This window comes from Poromitra crassiceps (genome assembly GCF_964638095.1).
Source record: "Poromitra crassiceps genome assembly, chromosome: 4".
Classification (NCBI taxonomy): Eukaryota; Metazoa; Chordata; class Actinopteri; order Beryciformes; family Melamphaidae; genus Poromitra; species Poromitra crassiceps.
Window position 1 is genome coordinate 72,645,082 of NC_139626.1, and position 23,666 is coordinate 72,668,747.

Consider the following 23,666-nt stretch of genomic DNA (forward strand, 5'->3'; position numbering starts at 1 on the left):
AAGAGCACCCCTGCGGGTGACCTAACGGCAGATTTTTTAATGAGTTAATTAGGGTATTTGACAATTAATTTCCAAATGCGCAACTTGAATCAGCCGGGGGCGGAGCTCCTGCAGTCTGGCTGTCTGTGAGGTGAGGAGCTGTCAGGGGAGAGAGCTCCAGGGAGAAGGAAATCGGCATTGTTTTAAAATACGTTCTTTGGATGTACACCAAACACTATGCTCATGTTTTTGTACCTGTTGGGGGTCTATTTTATGAGACGCGCTGGCCAGCCTGCAGCACACTGTCCATACGGGTTGGACATGCAGAGGTGAGGAGCTGTCAGGGGAGAGGCCTGCAGCTGCCATTTCTTCAAAATGCGTGTTTCACAAATCCGATTGCGCCACTTATTTGTCTGTACTACATCAAACACTTATATACTCAGATTTTTGTATCTGTTGTTGGGGGATTTTCAACTCATTTTACGAGACGCGCTGACTGTGCTGGCCAGCCTGCAGCACACAGTCCATACGGGTCTCACACAGAGACGGGTATTCACCTAGTATTTATAAATAGAGAGTGACTATGTGAGGCTTGCAAGCAGTTGTGGAGCGAGCTGTGAATGTGGATGAACAAGGGCAACTTCGGTCCAGGACCACGTGCGTCATGTAGCAACCAGGTGACCTCATGCAACTCAAGCCCATTGGAGGAAACGACATCTTTCAACAGCCCAAGTTTGGCACTGATGACATCATCACTGATGACATCACTGATGACATCATCACCGTTTCAACAGCCCAAGTTTGGCATTGATGGCATCACTGATGACATCTGCTGTTATGCTGTTATGCTGTGGGACCGTGTGGTAGCATTTCCTTATTTTTTATGTGGTCGCCGATCGGTCAGATGTGGTTCGCTCTGCATAGTGTCCAGCACGATCATATTGGCACAGGCTGTCTAGTGTACACACATCATCAGACAGCTGGGAGAGCCATGCGAGGGGATACGATAGCATTGGAAGACATGCCATAGACTGGATTTGTTAATGTCCGATGCTGCTGTTCTACCGCGACATCTAATAGGCTAAAAAAAATCCCATAGTGCCTTTAACTGCTAAAGTTGAATGTTTCATTGAAATCATCAAATTCTCATTAACATACCTGGTCTGAGAGCCGAAGAAATAAAACAAATGTGTGAATAAAGTTCACCTGAAGTGGCAGCAGGTGTAGTAGTGGCAGCAGGTGTAGTAGCAGCAGGTGTAGTTGGAGCAGGTGTATGTGCACACTCCACCCCGACGTCCTCGTGGTGCCCACAGTTGTGACTTGTGATGTGCGAGCAGTCAAAGATACTTGACTCACTGCCGGTGCAGCCAAGGTCATCCAGCCAGATGTTGCCAGACCCTAAAAAAGGACAGCGATGTTAGAATCAAACATGGCCTCAGCTCTCATATGGACAGCTTATATTGTTAATGGCAGGAAAGGGAAAGTCCAAGTGTACATGTACACTAATAAACTGTTTATTATCGGATCTCTAGTTACCTTGTTATCAAGTGGTCATGTAAACAGCATCCTTTACTGGATAAAGGCTGTTATCAATTCATGAGAAAACCGATAAACACACCTAGGTTTCTGCTGAATCATCAGCTTTATTCATTGCAGTCAATGTCCATTCACACACTTTGAGGTGAATTCCCGCTATTTACTAAGTGCATGTAAACGTGGAAATCAGATTATCGCCAGTTATCTGATTATTCTCAGTCATCTGTTTATTGTGTGCATGTAAACGCACTGAGTAGATATGGGGGATGTTATTGGATGGCAGGATGACAGCAGAGTTTGGTGTTCCTACCTCCTCCATCAGTGAAGACTGAGGTGGCGGTCTGAAATCCCAGCATCCTGCAGACCACTGTGCCGTCCGTAGTGTCGAACCCGTCATCACACACGGTGCCCCAGGCCCCGTTGAGCATCACCTCCACTCGCCCACGAGAGCTCGATCCGATGAGCCGCACTGTGGAAAGTTACAACTGTTAAAAGGTCCTAGTCACCAAAGCTTCCATTTTTAAACTTTCAGTTTCTGATGCAAAGAGTGCCTTTATTTTGATAGTCCCTAGGTAGACATTCAGTGTCTGGGTTACGGTTAATCTTGAACTCAGGGTTAGATGGTCTGTAAAGTCACCACTAGTAAAGGCATCAAATTTGATAATCAATGGTGTTTTACGTGCGATCGGGCTGAAACTTTCACGAAGTGTAAAGCGCACCCTCCTCCTGACAGAGCCAGATTTTTATGCCTCCACCAGCGATAGCCAGGCCGGAGGCATTATGGATTTGGGTTGTCCGTACGTCTGTCCAATGTTCGTTAACGCAATATCTGAGGAACGCCTTGACGGAATTTCATCAAATTTGCCGCAAACGTTGACTTGGATTCAAGGATGAACTGATTAGATTTTGGTGGTCAAAAGTCAAAGTTCAAGGTCACTATGACCTCACGAACGTCATTCCCAAGTTCGTTTACGTGATATCTCAGGAATGCTTTAACGGAATTTCTTCCAATTTGGCTCAAATGTCAAGTTGGACACAAGGATGAACTGATTAGATTTTGGTGGTCAAAGGCCAAAGTTCAAGGTCACTGTGACCTCACGACCACTCCTTTCATGCTCGTTAACACGATATCTCAGGAACGCCTTTGATGAAATTTCATAAAATTTGCCTAAAACCTCCACTTGGACTCAAGGATGAACTGATTAGATGTTGTTGGTTAAAGGTCAAAGTTCAAGGTCACTGTGACCACACAAACCCCATTTCCAAGCTCTTTAACGCGATATCTCAGGAACGCCTTCACGTAATTTCTTCCAATTTGGCTCAAACGTCGACTTGGACTCCAGGACAAAGTGATTTGATTGTGCTGGTCAAAGGACAAAGGTTACGGTCACTGTGACCTCACGAACGCCATTTTCAAGCTCGTTAACGTGATATCTCAGGAACGCCTTGATGGAGTTTCTTAGAATTTGCCTAAAACCTCCACTTGGACTCAAGGATGAACTGATTAGATTTTGGTGGTCAAAGTTCAAGGTCAATGTGACATCATGACTGCTTGTTTCATGTTCATTAACGTGATATCTCTGGAACGCTTGACAAAATGTCATCTAATTTGCCTCAAACGTCCACTTGGACTCAAGGATGAACTGATAACATTTTGGTGGTCAAAGATCAAGGTCACTGTGACCCCACCCCCACCTCAGTAACACCTTGATGGAATTTCTTCACATTTGGCTTAAAAACGTCAAAGTCCGGACAGACGTGGATGTCTACTGCTCACTTGTTGGCTCTTAGGCATATATCTGCGGTGCAGTCGTTCTAGTTTTTTCCGGTAATTGCCCTAATTACCTAATGGTGTGATGTCATTTGATGTCATCCTTCCTGGCTGAGGAGTTCAGTGATGATGTCATCAGTGATGATGTCATCAGTGATTATGTCAGTAGTAATAAGAATGAGAAGTGTCTGTGTGAATGAGCAGAATTTGTTCAGCTACAGCTACACCATTCTACGTGCGAAAGGCCTGAAACTTTCATACTTTATATGCAGTATGGCTTATACCCATTATACTCGATATGTATTGGAAACTTGGTGTCTACCTATTTGGTAAGTCTGCTTGTTTGTCTAGTGCTGCAGTCCAGTTAGCACTTGGTTAGCGTTAGTTTAGTAGCTAACGTTAGCGCACAATAACGTTACTAGGACTTCTTTCCAATGAAACACAAACAACTGAATGTGTGAGCGGTAGGCTAATGTTACTTGTTTAAAATATGCTATGGCTGTTTGGCAGAGGGAGAAGAGGAGAGCAATGAACTGATACAGTAACGTAGTTGGATGATGATGATGATGATGATGAAGGCTATCAGTTGTTTTTATTCATTCCAGTCCGTTGTACAATACTAGGCATGTTCAAAACTGCCTGTACCTACCCTCTTGTGTGTGCTAAGTACTATCTCACTGGTTTAAATAAGCAATTTGATACTTTCCGTTTTTGCTGAGCAGGAATTCTGTACCAAACATTTTGTGCAATAAAGAAATAACCGCCTGACTCCAATTGCCGCCTGGTGTCCTTTAACCGCCGGGAGGCAATGAGAAGGGTCTGTGTGTGAGTGAGCAGAATTTTGTTCGGCTACTAGCAGCTGCTACGCCATTCTACTTGCGATCGGCATGACACTTTCAGGAAATGTAAAGAGCACCCCTGCGGGTGACCTAACGTCAGATTTTTTAATAAGTTAATTAGGGTATTTGACAATTAATTTCCAAATGCGCAACTTGAATCAGCCGGGGGCGGAGCTCTTGCAGTCTGGCTGTCTGTGAGGTGAGGAGCTGTCAGGGGAGAGAGCTCCAGGGAGAAGGAAATCGGCATTGTTTTAAAATACGTTCTTTGGATGTACACCAAACACTATGCTCATGTTTTTGTACCTGTTGGGGGGCTATTTTATGAGACGCACTGGCCAGCCTGCAGCACACTGTCCATACGGGTTGGACATGCAGAGGTGAGGAGCTGTCAGGGGAGAGACCTGCAGCTGCCATTTCTTCAAAATGCGTGTTTCACAAATCCGATTGCGCCTCTTATTTGTCTGTACTACAACAAACACTTATATACTCTGATTTTTGTACATGTTGGTGGGGTATTTTCAACTCATTTTACGAGACGCGCTGACTGTGCTGGCCAGCCTGCAGCACACAGTCCATACGGGTTGGGCGTGCAGAGAAGGCAACATTAAGGTGATACACTGCACAGGTATAACTGCACAGCCTCCACCACTCACACAGAGACGGGTATTCACATAGTATTTATAAATAGACAGAGAGTGACTATGTGAGGCTTGCAAGCAGTTGTGGAGCGAGCTGTGAATGTGAATGAACAAGGGCAACTTCGGTCCAGGACCACGTGCGTCATGTCGCAACCAGGTGACCTCATGCAACTCAAGCCCATTGGAGGAAACGACATCTTTCAACAGCCCATGTTTGGCACTGATGACATCATCACTGATGACTAGGGATGTCACGATACACTAATTTCACGATACGATACAATATTCTTTTTAACAAAAGTAAATCATTTTTATGTATTTATTTATCATTTATTTAACCATGTGAGTCCCGTTGAAATCGAAACCTCTTTTCAAGGGAGCCCTGGGAAAATACTGGAAAAATAGTCTTTCATTTGAAATACACAAAATACAAAACAAATGCTGTTTTTGGAAATTGTTATTATAATAACTAGAAAACAACATGGAAGATAATGCTTCTCTTGCAATAGAATGTGTCTTTTAGGAGGGCCATTCAATCCGCAAGTGGAGACTGCAGTGCCACCAAGTACTGGTACTGCATGGTATCCACCAAGATACCATCACCTCGGAATGAGATGTTTGGAGCGGGGGAGTCTGGTGCAGCGCACAGGTCGTAGACCTGGTGAGACGAGGGAGGAGCCCGGCCGGGTGGCAACCCACAGAGCCCGGTCCCTCTACGTACCAGAGCCCTCTCCCTCCCCCGGTCCCGGCAGAGTAGTTCCGGAGCAGCGGATTGAGTGGCCCTGACCCTTCCTGGAGGGCTGACCGTGGGTAGCTACTGCGACGTAAGTTGGGGCTTGGCCAGCCCCGGCTGGGTCACCTGGGCGAGGGTGTATGATGTTGCGAGACCCGAAACATCCTATGACCCCAGGGTACATCACTGAGGATACGTCCCAGTTATGCATCCATGCGATGTTTTTTCTTTATTGTCACACTGTCACAAACTAAATTGTGACATTTTGCATGCATTTTGTTGCATGGTGAAAGAAAAATAAAGTATACAATCTATTTCTTAAATAACTCATGCTCAATGGTCCCTAAACTTATGTAATCTTATGTACCCCTTGAGCTGTTTTGCCATGCTAGTAGTAGTCTACCCCCTCACTCATGCGTGTTGATTCTGCTAAATTTGTTCTATTATTATTCAGGACCAAAAAAAATATATATATATATTCTTTTTTACTCTGACGATACGCATATCGTGACGTTTAGATATCGCGATATATCGTGCGACGAAATATCGTGACACCCCTACTGATGACATCATCACCGTTTCAACAGCCCAAGTTTGGCATTGATGGCATCACTGATGACATCTGCTGTTATGCTGTTATGCTGTGGGACCGTGTGGTAGCATTTCCTTATTTTTTATGTGGTCGCCGATCGGTCAGATGTGGTTCGCTCTCCATAGTGTCCAGCACTATCATATTGGCACAGGCTGTCTAATGCACACACATCATCAGACAGCTGGGAGAGCCATGCGAGGGGATACGATAGCGTTGGAAGACATGCCATAGACTGAATTTGTTAATGTCCGATGCTGCTGTTCTACCGCGGCATCTAATAGACCCCTTATACAGCTGTCAACATTGGAGCTGCGCGCGCATCAATGAGGCAAAAAGCCGGGAGCCCAGCATTGACAGACACAGAGAGCTGTGTAAAAGCCGCCGCTGTCAGGACTGCTCTGTGCCCATCTGCGACACAGTTAGATTTTAGTTTTAAAATGCAGTTCTCGGCTTACTACAACAGCTTATCGCCTAGTGATAAGCAATGTTATGCATCGAAATTAACGTTGGTTAATGGGATACGTCTTACAGACCCATACGCACTAGCGCTGTGTCAATGGATAAAAGACAAGAAGACATTTCCAAGCCTAGAGTGGCCAGCAATACATAGCGTAGATAGTTATTCTGTAACTTGTAAAGATATATTGTTATGTTGATAATGCACACAACTCAATAATGACATTATGTAACGTTACTTGGTTGTTAACTAACCGAGCGATGTGGCTGTTAGCAGCCTGCAGCTACAGGCAGCTTACCTGATATGAAATGAGCACTGCAAAGTCGGGCATTTTTAATGATGTCCTCGTTCCAATCAGTTCAACTCAATAATGACATTATTTAACGTTACTTGGTTGTTAACTAACCAAGCGATGTGGCTGTTACTAGCAGCCTACAGCTACAGCTTTCCTGATATGAAATGAGCGAGCACTGCAAAGTCGGGCATTTGTAATGATTTCCTCTTTCGGCTTGCAACCAAAGACGCATACGGTTAGCATTAAAGGGAGTATGAGTTGACGGGATTCGGTAAAACTTTAGACCTTGCTATGTTGATAGTGTAACAGACTGTTCAGTGTTGTGTTGTGTTCTATTGCATGTGTATGCGAGGCTGTGTATGTTCCCTCGAGTTGCCGTAGAACAGGATATGTGGGGAGAATTAGGTGAAGCTTGTTATAACCTTACAGCCTGGCTCTATCGTTTATTATTTTATTAACCAAGTGTGAATAGGCGGACCCGAATACTCGGCTACAATGGCTTTCCAATTCTGGCATCCCACTGCACAACACGAAGGCATTTATTTATTTATTTATTTATTTATTTCAGGGACAGTGCAACATTAATGAACATTTGCATGTAAATGTGCCGGATTATAGCCTTAGCTAATTTCCATCCGTAGTCCCTCGACAGGTGAGGTACAAAAAAAGTTTAAAAGGAAGAAATAGAAAAATTAGTGCAGACATAGGGCATACATAACTGACAGGGGTACAATTTAACTGGGCACATACATACACATAAGGTAGGAAGGAAAGGGGACATACATATTCACGATGTGCAGTTCAAGTCAAGTGGGCACATACAGACCTTCAGTTCCGGTAAGTAATACAAATAAAACAAAAACAGGAAACATTAAGGACATTGAACAAGGTGGATATAGAACTTTCAAGGATATGCATACAAAAACAACACATGTAGCATGTCTAGCTCATCTAGTTTTCCAGCCACTGGAAAACTACTTGCCAGGGCTGCGCGGACTCTGTCTTTCTGCCTCTGTCATGCGCATTGACGCTGCGTGATGTCAGTGTGACGTAGTCGTATAAGGGGTCTTATAGGCTAAAACAATTCCCATAGTGCCTTTACTGTAACTGCTAAAGTTGAATGTTTCATTAAAATCATGAAATTCTCGTTAACATTTGTAACCTGGTCTGAGAGCCGAAGAAATAAAACAAATGTGTAAATAAAGTTCACCTGAAGTGGCAGCAGGTGTAGTAGCAGCAGGTGTAGTTGGAGCAGGTGTATGTGCACACTCCACCCCGACATCCTCGTGGTGCCCACAGTTGTGACTTGTGATGTGCGAGCAGTCAAAGATACTTGACTCACTGCCGGTGCAGCCAAGGTCATCCAGCCAGATGTTGCCAGACCCTAAAAAAGGACAGCGATGTTAGAATCAAACATGGCCTCAGCTCTCATATGGACAGCTTATATTGTTAATGGCAAGAAAGGGAAAGTCCAAGTGTACATGTACACTAATAAACTGTTTATTATCGGATCTCTAGTTACCTTGTTATCAAGTGGTCATGTAAACAGCATCCTTTACTAGATAAAGGCTGTTATCAATTTATGAGAAAACGATAAACACACCTAGGTTTCTGCTGAATCATCAGCTTTATTCATTGCAGTCAATGTGCATTCACACACTTTGAGGTGAATTCCCGCTATTTAATAAGTGCATATAAACGTGGAAATCAGATTGACACCAGTTATCTGATTATTCTCAGTCATTTGTTTATTGTGTGCATGTAAACGCACTGAGTAGATATGGGGGATGTTATTGGATGGCAGGATGACAGCAGAGTTTGGTGTTCCTACCTCCTCCTTCAGTGAAGACTGAGGTGGCGGTCTGAAATCCCAGCATCCTGCAGATCACCGTGCCGTCCGTAGTGTCGAACCCGTCATCACACACGGTGCCCCAGGCCCCGTTGAGCATCACCTCCACTCGCCCACGAGAGCTCGATCCAATGAGCCGCACTGCGTTGGAAGACATGCCATAGACTGGATTTGTTAATGTCCGATGCTGCTGTTCTACCGCGACATCTAGTAGGCTAACAAAAATTCCATAGTGCCTTTAACTGCTATAGTTGAATGTTTCATTGAAATCATCAAATTCTCGTTAAAATTTGTAACCTGGTCTGAGAGACGAAGAAATAAAACAAATGTGTGAATAAAGTTCACCTGAAGTGGCAGCAGGTGTAGTAGCAGCAGGTGTAGTTGGAGCAGGTGTATGTGCACACTCCACCCCGACATCCTCGTGGTGCCCACAGTTGTGACTTGTGATGTGCGAGCAGTTAAAGATACTTGACTCACTGCCGGTGCAGCCAAGGTCATCCAGCCAGATGTTGCCAGACCCTAAAAAAGGACAGCGATGTTAGAATCAAACATGGCCTCAGCTCTCATATGGACAGCTTATATTGTTAATGGCAGGAAAGGGAAAGTCCAAGTGTACATGTACACTAATAAACCACTCATTATCAGATCTCTAGTTACCTTGTTATCAAGTGGTCATGTAAACAGCATCCTTTACTGGATAAAGGCTGTTATCAATTTATGAGAAAACGGATAAACACACCTAGGTTTCTGCTGAATCATCAGCTTTATTCATTGCAGTCAATGTCCATTCACACACTTTGAGGTGAATTCCCGCTATTTAATAAGTGCATGTAAATGTGGAAATCAGATTATCACCAGTTATCTGATTATTCTCAGTCATCTGTTTATTGTGTGCATGTAAACGCACTGAGTAGATATGGGGGATGTTATTGGATGGCAGGATGACAGCAGAGTTTCGTGTTCCTACCTCCTCCATCAGTGAAGACTGAGGTGGCGGTCTGAAATCCCAGCATCCTGCAGACCACTGTGCCGTCCATAGTGTCGAACCCGTCATCACACACGGTGCCCCAGGCCCCGTTGAGCATCACCTCCACTCGCCCACGAGAGCTCGATCCAATGAGCCGCACTGTGGAAAGTTACAACTGTTAAAAGGTCCTAGTCACCAAAGCTTCCATTTTTTAACTTTCAGTTTCTGGTGCAAAGAGTGTCTTTATTTTGATAGTCCCTAGGTAGACATTCAGTGTCTGGGTTACAGTTAATCTCAAACTCAGGGTTAGATGGTCTGTAAAGTCACCACTAGTAAAGGCATCAAATTTGATAATCAATGGTGTTTTACGTGCGATCGGGCTGAAACTTTCACGAAGTGTAAAGAGCACCCCCCTCCTGACAGAGCCAGATTTTTATGCCTCCACCAGCGATAGCCAGGCCGGAGGCATTATGGATTTGGCTTGTCCGTACGTCAGTCCAATGTCCGTTAACGCAATATCTGAGGAACGCCTTGACGGAATTTAATCAAATTTGCCGCAAACGTCGACTTGGACTCAAGGATGAACTGATTAGAGTTTGGTCATAAAAGGTCAACAAAGGTCAAGGTCACTGTGACCTCATGAACGCCACTCCCAAGTTCGTCAACACGATATCTATTGAATGTCTTGACGGAATTTCATCAAATTTGCGTCAAATTTCTACTTGGACTCAAGGATGAACCGATTAGATTTTGGTGGTCAAAAGTCAAAGTTCAAGGTCACTATGACCTCACGAACGCCATTCCCAAGTTCGTTTATGGGATATCGCAGGAATGCCTTAACGGAATTTCTTCCAATTTGGCTCAAATGTCAAGTTGGACACAAGGATGAACTGATTAGATTTTGGTAGTCAAAGGTCAAAGTTCAAGGTCACTGTGACCTCACGACCGATCCTTTCATGCTCGTTAACACGATATCTCAGGAACGCCTTTGATGAAATGTCATCAAATTTGCCTCAAACCTCCACTTGTACTCAAGGATGAACTGATTAGATTATGTTGGTTAAAGGTCAAAGTTCAAGCTCACTGTGACCACACAAACCCCATTTCCAAATTCCAAGCTCTTTAACGCGATATCTCAGGAACGCCTTGATATAAATTTGGCTCAAACATCGACTTGGACTCCAGGACAAAGTGATTCGATTTTGCTGGTCAAAGGACAAAGGTTACGGTCACTGTGACCTCACAAACGCCATTATCAAGCTCGTTAATGCGATATCTCAGGAACGCCTTGATGGAGAATTTCTTAGAATTTGCCTCAAATCTCCACTTGGACTCAAGGATGAACTGATTAGATTTTGGTGGTCAAACTTCAAGGTCAATGTGACATCATGACTGCTTGTTTCATGTTCATTAACATGATATCTCTGGAACGCCTTGATAAAATTTCATCTAATTTGCCTCAAACGTCCACTTGGACTCGAGGATGAACTGACAACATGTTGGTGGTCAAAGATCAAGGTCACTGTGACCCCACCCCCACCTCAGTAACACCTTGATGGAATTTCTTCACATTTGGTTTAAAAACGTCAAGCTCTGGACAGACATGGATGTCTACTGCTCACTTGTTGGCTCAGGCATATATTGTATCTGCGGTGCAGTTGTTCTAGTTTTATTCGGTAATTGCCCTAATTACCTAATGGTGTGAGATAATATGATGTCATCCTTCCTGGCTGAGGAGTTCAGTGATGATGTCATCAGTGATGATGTCATCAGTGATTATGTCAGTAGTAATAAGAATGAGAAGTGTCTGTGTGGATGTGCAGAATTTTGTTCGGCTACAGCTACACCATTCTACGTGCGAAAGGCCTGAAACTTTCAGGAAGTGTAAAGAGCACCCCTGCGGGTGACCTAACGGAGACGGATTTTTGAATTTGGTAATTAGGGCTGATTAACTGACAATTAATTGACGAATGCACAACTTGAATCAGCCAGGGGTGGAGATCCCGCAGTCTGGCTGCCTGAGGCGAGGTGAGGAGCTGTCAGGGGAGAGAGACAGCTCCAGGGAGAAGGAAATCAGCATTTTTTTTTATACGTTTGTTGGATGTACATCAAACACACTATGCTCATGTTTTTGTACCTGTTGGGGGGCTATTTTACAAGATGCGCTGGCCAGCCTGCAGCACACTGTCCATACGGGTTGAGCGTGCAGAGGTGAGGAAAAGTCAGGGGAGAGACCTGCAGCTGCCATTTCTTCAAAATGCGTATTTCACAAATCCGATTGCGCCTCTTATTTGTCTGTACTACAACAAACACTTATATACTCAGATTTTTGTACATGTTGGTGGGGTATTTTCAACGCATTTTACGAGACGCGCTGACTGTGCTGGCCAACTGCAGCACACAGTCCTTACGGGTTGGGCGTGCAGAGAAGGCAACATTAAGGTGATACACTGCATGGGTATTGCTGCACAGTCTCCACCACTCACACAGAGACGGGTATCACCTAGTATTTATAAATAGACAGAGAGTGACTATGTGAGGCTTGCAAGCAGTTGTGGAGCGAGCTGTGAATGTGAATGAACAAGGGCAACTTCGGCCCAGGCCCACGTGCGTCATGTAGCAACTAGGTGACCTCATGCAACTCAAGCCCATTAGAGGAAACTACATCTTTCAACAGCCCAAGTTTGGCACTGATGACATCATCACTGTAGACATCATCACTGATGACACATCATCACCGTTATCCATTGCTGACTGAATGCCTGACTCACCTTAAAACACCCCAAACGCCTTTGTTTTGGGGGTTTCTGACCTTGTGCTGCGCAAGCTGCACACGTAAAAAAGGGAGCATGTGGCTAAGTGGCCGTGAAACAGATATTTTCTGATCAGCTGTTATGCTGTGGAACCATGTGGTGGCTTTTTTTTATGTGGTCGGTCGGATGTGGTTCGCTCTGCATAGTGTCCAGCACAATCATATTGGCACAGCCTGTCTAGTGCACACACATCAGACAGCTGGGAGAGAGCGATGCAAGGGAATACGATAGTTGGAAGAAGTGCCATAGACTGATGCTGCTGCTCTACTGCGAATCCTGGTGGGCAAAAATAATGCATACTGTCTTTAACTGCTAAAGTTAAATGGTTCATTCAGATCATAAAATTCTCGTTAAAATGTGTAACCTGGTCTGAGAGCCTGAAGAAATAAAACAAATGTCTCAAAGTTCACCTGAAGTTGTAGTGGCAGCAGGTGTAGTTGCAGCAGGTGTACTGTACCTGGAGGTGCGCACTCCACCCCGACGTCCTCATGGTGCCCACAGTTGTGACTTGTGATGTACGAGCAGTCAAAGATACTTGACTCACTGCCGGTGCAGCCAAGGTCATCCAGCCAGATGTTGCCAGACCCTATAAAAGGACAGCGATGAATCAAACATGGCCTCAGCTCTCATATGGACAGCTTATATTGTTAATGGGAGGAAAGGGAAAGTCCAAGTGTACATGTACACTAATAAACCGCTTATTATCGGATCTCTAGTTACCTTGTTATCAAGTGGTCATGTAAACAGCATCCTTTACTATATAAAGGCTGTTATCAATTTATGAGAAAACCGATAAACACACCTAGGTTTCTGCTGAATCATCAGCTTTATTCATTGCAGTCAATGTGCATTCACACACTTTGAGGTGAATTCCCACTATTTAATAAGTGCATGTAAACGTGGAAATCAGATTATCACCAGTTATCTGATTATTCTCAGTCATCTGTTTATTCTGTGCATGTAAACGCACTGAGTAGATATGGGGGATGTTATTGGATGGCAGGATGACAACAGAGTTTGGTGTTCCTACCTCCTCCTTCAGTGAAGACTGAGGTGGCGGTCTGAAATCCCAGCATCCTGCAGACCACCGTGCCGTCCGTAGTGTCGAACCCGTCATCACACACGGTGCCCCAGGCCCCGTTGAGCATCACCTCCACTCGCCCACGAGAGCTCGATCCGATGAGCCGCACTGCGTTGGAAGACATGCCATAGACTGGATTTGTTAATGTCCGATGCTGCTGTTCTACCGCGACATCTAGTAGGCTAAAAAAAATTCCATAGTGCCTTTAACTGCTATAGTTTATTGTTTCATTGAAATCATCAAATTCTCGTTAAAATTTGTAACCTGGTCTGAAAGCCGAAGAAATAAAACAAATGTGTGAATAAAGTTCACCTGAAGTGGCAGCAGGTGTAGTAGCAGCAGGTGTAGTAGCAGCAGGTGTAGTTGGAGCAGGTGTATGTGCACACTCCACCCCGACGTCCTCGTGGTGCCCACAGTTGTGACTTGTGATGTGCGAGCAGTTAAAGATACTTGACTCACTGCCGGTGCAGCCAAGGTCATCCAGCCAGATGTTGCCAGACCCTAAAAAAGGATAGCGATGTTAGAATCAAACATGGCCTCAGCTCTCATATGGACAGCTTATATTGTTAATGGCAGGAAAGGGAAAGTCCAAGTGTACATGTACACTAATAAACCGCTTATTATCGGATCTCTAGTTACCTTGTTATCAAGTGGTCATGTAAACAGCATCCTTTACTAGATAAAGGCTGTTATCAATTCATGAGAAAACCGATAAACACACCTAGGTTTCTGCTGAATCATCAGCTTTATTCATTGCAGTCAATGTCCATTCACACACTTTGAGGTGATTTCCCGCTATTTACTAAGTGCATGTAAATGTGGAAATCAGAGTATCACCAGTTATCTGATTATTCTCAGTCATCTGTTTATTGTGTGCATGTAAACGCACTGAGTAGATATGGGGGATGTTATTGGATGGCAGGATGACAACAGAGTTTGGTGTTCCTACCTCCTCCCTCAGTGAAGACTGAGGTGGCGGTCTGAAATCCCAGCATCCTGCAGACCACTGTGCCGTCCGTAGTGTCGAACCCGTCATCACACACGGTGCCCCAGGCCCCGTTGAGCATCACCTCCACTCGCCCACGAGAGCTCGATCCAATGAGCCGCACTGTGGAAAGTTACAACTGTTAAAAGGTCCTAGTCACCGAAACTTCAATTTTTTTACTTTCAGTTTCTGGTGCAAAGAGTGTCTTTATTTTTGATAGTCCCTAGGTAGACATTCAGTGTCTGGGTTACAGTTAATCTCAAACTCAGGGTTAGATGGTCTGTAAAGTCACCACTAGTAAAGGCATCAAATTTGATAATCAATGGTGTTTTACGTGCGATCGGGCTGAAACTTTCACGAAGTGTAAAGAGCACCCTCCTCCTGACAGAGCCAGATTTCTATACCTCCACCAGCGATAGCCAGGCCGGAGGCATTATGGATTCGGCTTGTCCGTACGTCTGTCCAATGTCCGTTAACGCAATATCTGAGGAACGCCTTGACGGGATTTCATCAAATTTGCCGCAAACGTCGACTTGGACTCAAGGATGAACTGATTAGAGTTTGGTCATAAAAGGTCAACAAAGGTCAAGGTCACTGTGACCTCATGAACGCCACTCCCAAGTTCGTCAACACGATATCTATTGAACGTCTTGACGGAATTTCATCAAATTTGCGTCAAATTTCTACTTGGACTCAAGGATGAACTGATTAGATTTTGGTGGTCAAAAGTCAAAGTTCAAGGTCACTATGACCTCACGAACGTCATTCCCAAGTTCGTTTATGTGATATAGCAGGAATGCCTTAACGGAATTTCTTCCAATTTGGCTCAAATGTCAAGTTGGACACAAGGATGAACTGATTAGATTTTGGTAGTCAAAGGTCAAAGTTCAAGGTCACTCTGACCTCACGACCACTCCTTTCATACTCGTTAACACGATATCTCAGGAACGCCTTTGATGAAATGTCATCAAATTTGCCTCAAACCTCCACTTGTACTCAAGGATGAACTGATTAGATTATGTTGGTTAAAGGTCAAAGTTCAAGCTCACTGTGACCACACAAACCCCATTTCCAAGCTCTTTAACGCGATATCTCAGGAACGCCTTGACGTAATTTCTTCCAATTTGGCTCAAACATCGACTTGGACTCCAGGACAAAGTGATTCGATTTTGCTGGTCAAAGGACAAAGGTTATGGTCACTGTGACCTCACAAACGCCATTTTCAAGCTCGTTAATGCGATATCTCAGGAACGCCTTGATGGAGAATTTCTTAGAATTTGCCTCAAATCTCCACTTGGACTCAAGGATGAACTGATTAGATTTTGGTGGTCAAACTTCAAGGTCAATGTGACATCATGACTGCTTGTTTCATGTTCGTTAACATGATATCTCTGGAACGCCTTGACAAAATTTCATCTAATTTGCCTCAAACGTCCACTTGGACTCGAGGATGAATTGATAACATTTTGGTGGTCAAAGATCAAGGTCACTGTGACCCCACCCCCACCTCAGTAACACCTCGATGGAATTTCTTCACATTTGGTTTAAAAACGTCAAGCTCTGGACAGACATGGATGTCTACTGCTCACTTGTTGGCTTAGGCATATACTGTATCTGCGGTGCAGTTGTTCTAGTTTTATTCGGTAATTGCCCTAATTACCTAATGGTGTGATGTCATATGATGTCATCCTTCCTGGCTGAGGAGTTCAGTGATGATGTCATCAGTGATTATGTCAGTAGTAATAAGAATGAGAAGTGTCTGTGTGGATGTGCAGCCTGCAGCACACTGTCCATACGGGTTGAGCGTGCAGAGGTGAGGAAAAGTCAGGGGAGAGACCTGCAGCTGCCATTTCTTCAAAATGCGTATTTCACAAATCCGATTGCGCCTCTTATTTGTCTGTACTACAACAAACACTTATATACTCAGATTTTTGTACATGTTGGTGGGGTATTTTCAACGCATTTTACGAGACGCGCTGACTGTGCTGGCCAGCCTGCAGCACACAGTCCTTACGGGTTGGGCGTGCAGAGAAGGCAACATTAAGGTGATACACTGCATGGGTATTGCTGCACAGCCTCCACCACTCACACAGAGATGGACAGAGAGTGACTATGTGAGGCTTGCAAGCAGTTGTGGAGCGAGCTGTGAATGTGAATGAACAAGGGCAACTTCGGCCCAGGCCCACGTGCGTCATGTAGCAACTAGGTGACCTCATGCAACTCAAGCCCATTAGAGGAAACTACATCTTTCAACAGCCCAAGTTTGGCACTGTTGACATCATCACTGTAGACATCATCACTGATGACACATCATCACCGTTATCCATTGCTGACTGAATGCCTGACTCACCTTAAAACACCCCAAACGCCTTTGTTTTGGAGGTTTCTGACCTTGTGCTGAGCAGGCTGCACACGTGGTAAAAAAGGGAGCACGTGGCTAAGTGGCCGTGAAACAGATATTTTCTGATCAGCTGTTATGCTGTGGGACCATGTGGTGGCTTTTTTTTATGTGGTCGGTCGGATGTGGTTCGCTCTGCATAGTGTCCAGCACGATCATATTGGCACAGCCTGTCTAGTGCACACACATCAGACAGCTGGGAGAGAGCGATGCAAGGGAATACGATAGTTGGAAGAAGTGCCATAGACTGATGCTGCTGCTCTACTGCGACATCTAGTGGGCAAAAATAATGCATAGCCTACTGTCTTTAACTGCTAAAGTTCAATGGTTCATTCAGATCATAAAATTCTCGTTAAAATGTGTAACCTGGTCTGAGAGCCTGAAGAAATAAAACAAATGTCTCAAAGTTCACCTGAAGTTGTAGTGGCAGCAGGTGTAGTTGCAGCAGGTGTACTGTACCTGGAGGTGCGCACTCCACCCCGACGTCCTCATGGTGCCCACAGTTGTGACTTGTGATGTACGAGCAGTCAAAGATACTTGACTCACTGCCGGTGCAGCCAAGGTCATCCAGCCAGATGTTGCCAGACCCTATAAAAGGACAGCGATGAATCAAACATGGCCTCAGCTCTCATATGGACAGCTTATATTGTTAATGGGAGGAAAGGGAAAGTCCAAGTGTACATGTACACTAATAAACCGCTTATTATCGGATCTCTAGTTACCTTGTTATCAAGTGGTCATGTAAACAGCATCCTTTACTATATAAAGGCTGTTATCAATTTATGAGAAAACCGATAAACACACCTAGGTTTCTGCTGAATCATCAGCTTTATTCATTGCAGTCAATGTGCATTCACACACTTTGAGGTGAATTCCCACTATTTAATAAGTGCATGTAAACGTGGAAATCAGATTATCACCAGTTATCTGATTATTCTCAGTCATCTGTTTATTCTGTGCATGTAAACGCACTGAGTAGATATGGGGGATGTTATTGGATGGCAGGATGACAACAGAGTTTGGTGTTCCTACCTCCTCCTTCAGTGAAGACTGAGGTGGCGGTCTGAAATCCCAGCATCCTGCAGACCACCGTGCCGTCCGTAGTGTCGAACCCGTCATCACACACGGTGCCCCAGGCCCCGTTGAGCATCACCTCCACTCGCCCACGAGAGCTCGATCCGATGAGCCGCACTGCGTTGGAAGACATGCCATAGACTGGATTTGTTAATGTCCGATGCTGCTGTTCTACCGCGACATCTAGTAGGCTAAAAAAAATTCCATAGTGCCTTTAACTGCTATAGTTTATTGTTTCATTGAAATCATCAAATTCTCGTTAAAATTTGTAACCTGGTCTGAAAGCCGAAGAAATAAAACAAATGTGTGAATAAAGTTCACCTGAAGTGGCAGCAGGTGTAGTAGCAGCAGGTGTAGTAGCAGCAGGTGTAGTTGGAGCAGGTGTATGTGCACACTCCACCCCGACGTCCTCGTGGTGCCCACAGTTGTGACTTGTGATGTGCGAGCAGTTAAAGATACTTGACTCACTGCCGGTGCAGCCAAGGTCATCCAGCCAGATGTTGCCAGACCCTAAAAAAGGATAGCGATGTTAGAATCAAACATGGCCTCAGCTCTCATATGGACAGCTTATATTGTTAATGGCAGGAAAGGGAAAGTCCAAGTGTACATGTACACTAATAAACCGCTTATTATCGGATCTCTAGTTACCTTGTTATCAAGTGGTCATGTAAACAGCATCCTTTACTAGATAAAGGCTGTTATCAATTTTTGAGAAAACCGATAAACACACCTAGGTTTCTGCTGAATCATCAGCTTTATTCATTGCAGTCAATGTCCATTCACACACTTTGAGGTGATTTCCCGCTATTTACTAAGTGCATGTAAATGTGGAAATCAGAGTATCACCAGTTATCTGATTATTCTCAGTCATCTGTTTATTGTGTGCATGTAAACGCACTGAGTAGATATGGGGGATGTTATTGGATGGCAGGATGACAACAGAGTTTGGTGTTCCTACCTCCTCCCTCAGTGAAGACTGAGGTGGCGGTCTGAAATCCCAGCATCCTGCAGACCACTGTGCCGTCCGTAGTGTCGAACCCGTCATCACACACGGTGCCCCAGGCCCCGTTGAGCATCACCTCCACTCGCCCACGAGAGCTCGATCCAATGAGCCGCACTGTGGAAAGTTACAACTGTTAAAAGGTCCTAGTCACCGAAACTTCCATTTTTTTACTTTCAGTTTCTGGTGCAAAGAGTGTCTTTATTTTGATAGTCCCTAGGTAGACATTCAGTGTCTGGGTTACAGTTAATCTCAAACTCAGGGTTAGATGGTCTGTAAAGTCACCACTAGTAAAGGCATCAAATTTGATAATCAATGGTGTTTTACGTGCGATCGGGCTGAAACTTTCACGAAGTGTAAAGAGCACCCTCCTCCTGACAGAGCCAGATTTCTATGCCTCCACCAGCGATAGCCAGGCCGGAGGCATTATGGATTCGGCTTGTCCGTACGTCTGTCCAATGTCCGTTAACGCAATATCTGAGGAACGCCTTGACGGAATTTCATCAAATTTGCCGCAAACGTCGACTTGGACTCAAGGATGAACTGATTAGAGTTTGGTCATAAAAGGTCAACAAAGGTCAAGGTCACTGTGACCTCATGAACGCCACTCCCAAGTTCGTCAACACGATATCTATTGAACGTCTTGACGGAATTTCATCAAATTTGCGTCAAATTTCTACTTGGACTCAAGGATGAACTGATTAGATTTTGGTGGTCAAAAGTCAAAGTTCAAGGTCACTATGACCTCACGAACGTCATTCCCAAGTTCGTTTATGTGATATAGCAGGAATGCCTTAACGGAATTTCTTCCAATTTGGCTCAAATGTCAAGTTGGACACAAGGATGAACTGATTAGATTTTGGTAGTCAAAGGTCAAAGTTCAAGGTCACTCTGACCTCACGACCACTCCTTTCATACTCGTTAACACGATATCTCAGGAACGCCTTTGATGAAATGTCATCAAATTTGCCTCAAACCTCCACTTGTACTCAAGGATGAACTGATTAGATTATGTTGGTTAAAGGTCAAAGTTCAAGCTCACTGTGACCACACAAACCCCATTTCCAAGCTCTTTAACGCGATATCTCAGGAACGCCTTGACGTAATTTCTTCCAATTTGGCTCAAACATCGACTTGGACTCCAGGACAAAGTGATTCGATTTTGCTGGTCAAAGGACAAAGGTTATGGTCACTGTGACCTCACAAACGCCATTTTCAAGCTCGTTAATGCGATATCTCAGGAACGCCTTGATGGAGAATTTCTTAGAATTTGCCTCAAATCTCCACTTGGACTCAAGGATGAACTGATTAGATTTTGGTGGTCAAACTTCAAGGTCAATGTGACATCATGACTGCTTGTTTCATGTTCGTTAACATGATATCTCTGGAACGCCTTGACAAAATTTCATCTAATTTGCCTCAAACGTCCACTTGGACTCGAGGATGAATTGATAACATTTTGGTGGTCAAAGATCAAGGTCACTGTGACCCCACCCCCACCTCAGTAACACCTCGATGGAATTTCTTCACATTTGGTTTAAAAACGTCAAGCTCTGGACAGACATGGATGTCTACTGCTCACTTGTTGGCTTAGGCATATACTGTATCTGCGGTGCAGTTGTTCTAGTTTTATTCGGTAATTGCCCTAATTACCTAATGGTGTGATGTCATATGATGTCATCCTTCCTGGCTGAGGAGTTCAGTGATGATGTCATCAGTGATTATGTCAGTAGTAATAAGAATGAGAAGTGTCTGTGTGGATGTGCAGCCTGCAGCACACTGTCCATACGGGTTGAGCGTGCAGAGGTGAGGAAAAGTCAGGGGAGAGACCTGCAGCTGCCATTTCTTCAAAATGCGTATTTCACAAATCCGATTGCGCCTCTTATTTGTCTGTACTACAACAAACACTTATATACTCAGATTTTTGTACATGTTGGTGGGGTATTTTCAACGCATTTTACGAGACGCGCTGACTGTGCTGGCCAGCCTGCAGCACACAGTCCTTACGGGTTGGGCGTGCAGAGAAGGCAACATTAAGGTGATACACTGCATGGGTATTGCTGCACAGCCTCCACCACTCACACAGAGATGGACAGAGAGTGACTATGTGAGGCTTGCAAGCAGTTGTGGAGCGAGCTGTGAATGTGAATGAACAAGGGCAACTTCGGCCCAGGCCCACGTGCGTCATGTAGCAACTAGGTGACCTCATGCAACTCAAGCCCATTAGAGGAAACTACATATTTCAACAGCCCAAGTTTGGCACTGTTGACATCATCACTGTAGACATCATCACTGATGACACATCATCACCGTTATCCATTGCTGACTGAATGCCTGACTCACCTTAAAACACCCCAAACGCCTTTGTTTTGGGGGTTTCTGACCTTGTGCTGAGCAGGCTGCACACGTGGTAAAAAAGGGAGCACGTGGCTAAGTGGCCGTGAAACAGATATTTTCTGATCAGCTGTTATGCTGTGGGACCATGTGGTGGCTTTTTTTTTATGTGGTTGGCGGATGTGGTTCGCTCTGCATAGTGTCCAGCACGATCATATTGGCACAGCCTGTCTAGTGCACACACATCAGACAGCTGGGAGAGAGCGATGCAAGGGAATACGATAGTTGGAAGAAGTGCCATAGACTGATGCTGCTGCTCTACTGCGACATCTAGTGGGCAAAAATAATGCATAGCCTACTGTCTTTAACTGCTAAAGTTCAATGGTTCATTCAGATCATAAAATTCTCGTTAAAATGTGTAACCTGGTCTGAGAGCCTGAAGAAATAAAACAAATGTCTCAAAGTTCACCTGAAGTTGTAGTGGCAGCAGGTGTAGTTGCAGCAGGTGTACTGTACCTGGAGGTGCGCACTCCACCCCGACGTCCTCATGGTGCCCACAGTTGTGACTTGTGATGTACGAGCAGTCAAAGATACTTGACTCACTGCCGGTGCAGCCAAGGTCATCCAGCCAGATGTTGCCAGACCCTATAAAAGGACAGCGATGAATCAAACATGGCCTCAGCTCTCATATGGACAGCTTATATTGTTAATGGGAGGAAAGGGAAAGTCCAAGTGTACATGTACACTAATAAACCGCTTATTATCGGATCTCTAGTTACCTTGTTATCAAGTGGTCATGTAAACAGCATCCTTTACTATATAAAGGCTGTTATCAATTTATGAGAAAACCGATAAACACACCTAGGTTTCTGCTGAATCATCAGCTTTATTCATTGCAGTCAATGTGCATTCACACACTTTGAGGTGAATTCCCACTATTTAATAAGTGCATGTAAACGTGGAAATCAGATTATCACCAGTTATCTGATTATTCTCAGTCATCTGTTTATTCTGTGCATGTAAACGCACTGAGTAGATATGGGGGATGTTATTGGATGGCAGGATGACAACAGAGTTTGGTGTTCCTACCTCCTCCTTCAGTGAAGACTGAGGTGGCGGTCTGAAATCCCAGCATCCTGCAGACCACCGTGCCGTCCGTAGTGTCGAACCCGTCATCACACACGGTGCCCCAGGCCCCGTTGAGCATCACCTCCACTCGCCCACGAGAGCTCGATCCGATGAGCCGCACTGCGTTGGAAGACATGCCATAGACTGGATTTGTTAATGTCCGATGCTGCTGTTCTACCGCGACATCTAGTAGGCTAAAAAAAATTCCATAGTGCCTTTAACTGCTATAGTTTATTGTTTCATTGAAATCATCAAATTCTCGTTAAAATTTGTAACCTGGTCTGAAAGCCGAAGAAATAAAACAAATGTGTGAATAAAGTTCACCTGAAGTGGCAGCAGGTGTAGTAGCAGCAGGTGTAGTAGCAGCAGGTGTAGTTGGAGCAGGTGTATGTGCACACTCCACCCCGACGTCCTCGTGGTGCCCACAGTTGTGACTTGTGATGTGCGAGCAGTTAAAGATACTTGACTCACTGCCGGTGCAGCCAAGGTCATCCAGCCAGATGTTGCCAGACCCTAAAAAAGGATAGCGATGTTAGAATCAAACATGGCCTCAGCTCTCATATGGACAGCTTATATTGTTAATGGCAGGAAAGGGAAAGTCCAAGTGTACATGTACACTAATAAACCGCTTATTATCGGATCTCTAGTTACCTTGTTATCAAGTGGTCATGTAAACAGCATCCTTTACTAGATGAAGGCTGTTATCAATTCATGAGAAAACCGATAAACACACCTAGGTTTCTGCTGAATCATCAGCTTTATTCATTGCAGTCAATGTCCATTCACACACTTTGAGGTGATTTCCCGCTATTTACTAAGTGCATGTAAATGTGGAAATCAGAGTATCACCAGTTATCTGATTATTCTCAGTCATCTGTTTATTGTGTGCATGTAAACGCACTGAGTAGATATGGGGGATGTTATTGGATGGCAGGATGACAACAGAGTTTGGTGTTCCTACCTCCTCCCTCAGTGAAGACTGAGGTGGCGGTCTGAAATCCCAGCATCCTGCAGACCACTGTGCCGTCCGTACTGTCGAACCCGTCATCACACACGGTGCCCCAGGCCCCGTTGAGCATCACCTCCACTCGCCCACGAGAGCTCGATCCAATGAGCCGCACTGTGGAAAGTTACAACTGTTAAAAGGTCCTAGTCACCGAAACTTCCATTTTTTTACTTTCAGTTTCTGGTGCAAAG

General features: G+C 44.6%; 1 protein-coding gene across 1 annotated transcript in view; it reads right to left on the reverse strand.

Annotated features, from left to right (window-relative positions):
• The window catches only part of LOC310775940 (scavenger receptor cysteine-rich domain-containing protein DMBT1-like), a 65,149-nt gene that overhangs the window by 10,248 nt on the left and 31,235 nt on the right, over nt 1-23,666 (reverse strand). The window contains exons 26-40 of the mRNA XM_083636063.1: nt 23,431-23,589; nt 22,794-22,982; nt 22,431-22,589; nt 21,858-21,986; nt 18,966-19,124; nt 18,329-18,517; nt 17,966-18,124; nt 17,393-17,521; nt 14,500-14,658; nt 13,863-14,051; nt 13,500-13,658; nt 12,927-13,055; nt 8,793-8,830; nt 1,826-1,946; nt 1,186-1,377 (exon numbers count right to left, since the gene is read on the reverse strand). Coding sequence (XP_083492189.1) covers nt 1,186-1,377; nt 1,826-1,946; nt 8,793-8,830; nt 12,927-13,055; nt 13,500-13,658; nt 13,863-14,051; nt 14,500-14,658; nt 17,393-17,521; nt 17,966-18,124; nt 18,329-18,517; nt 18,966-19,124; nt 21,858-21,986; nt 22,431-22,589; nt 22,794-22,982; nt 23,431-23,589 — 2,259 coding nt within the window. The remainder of the gene's footprint in view (nt 1-1,185; nt 1,378-1,825; nt 1,947-8,792; nt 8,831-12,926; nt 13,056-13,499; nt 13,659-13,862; nt 14,052-14,499; nt 14,659-17,392; nt 17,522-17,965; nt 18,125-18,328; nt 18,518-18,965; nt 19,125-21,857; nt 21,987-22,430; nt 22,590-22,793; nt 22,983-23,430; nt 23,590-23,666) is intronic.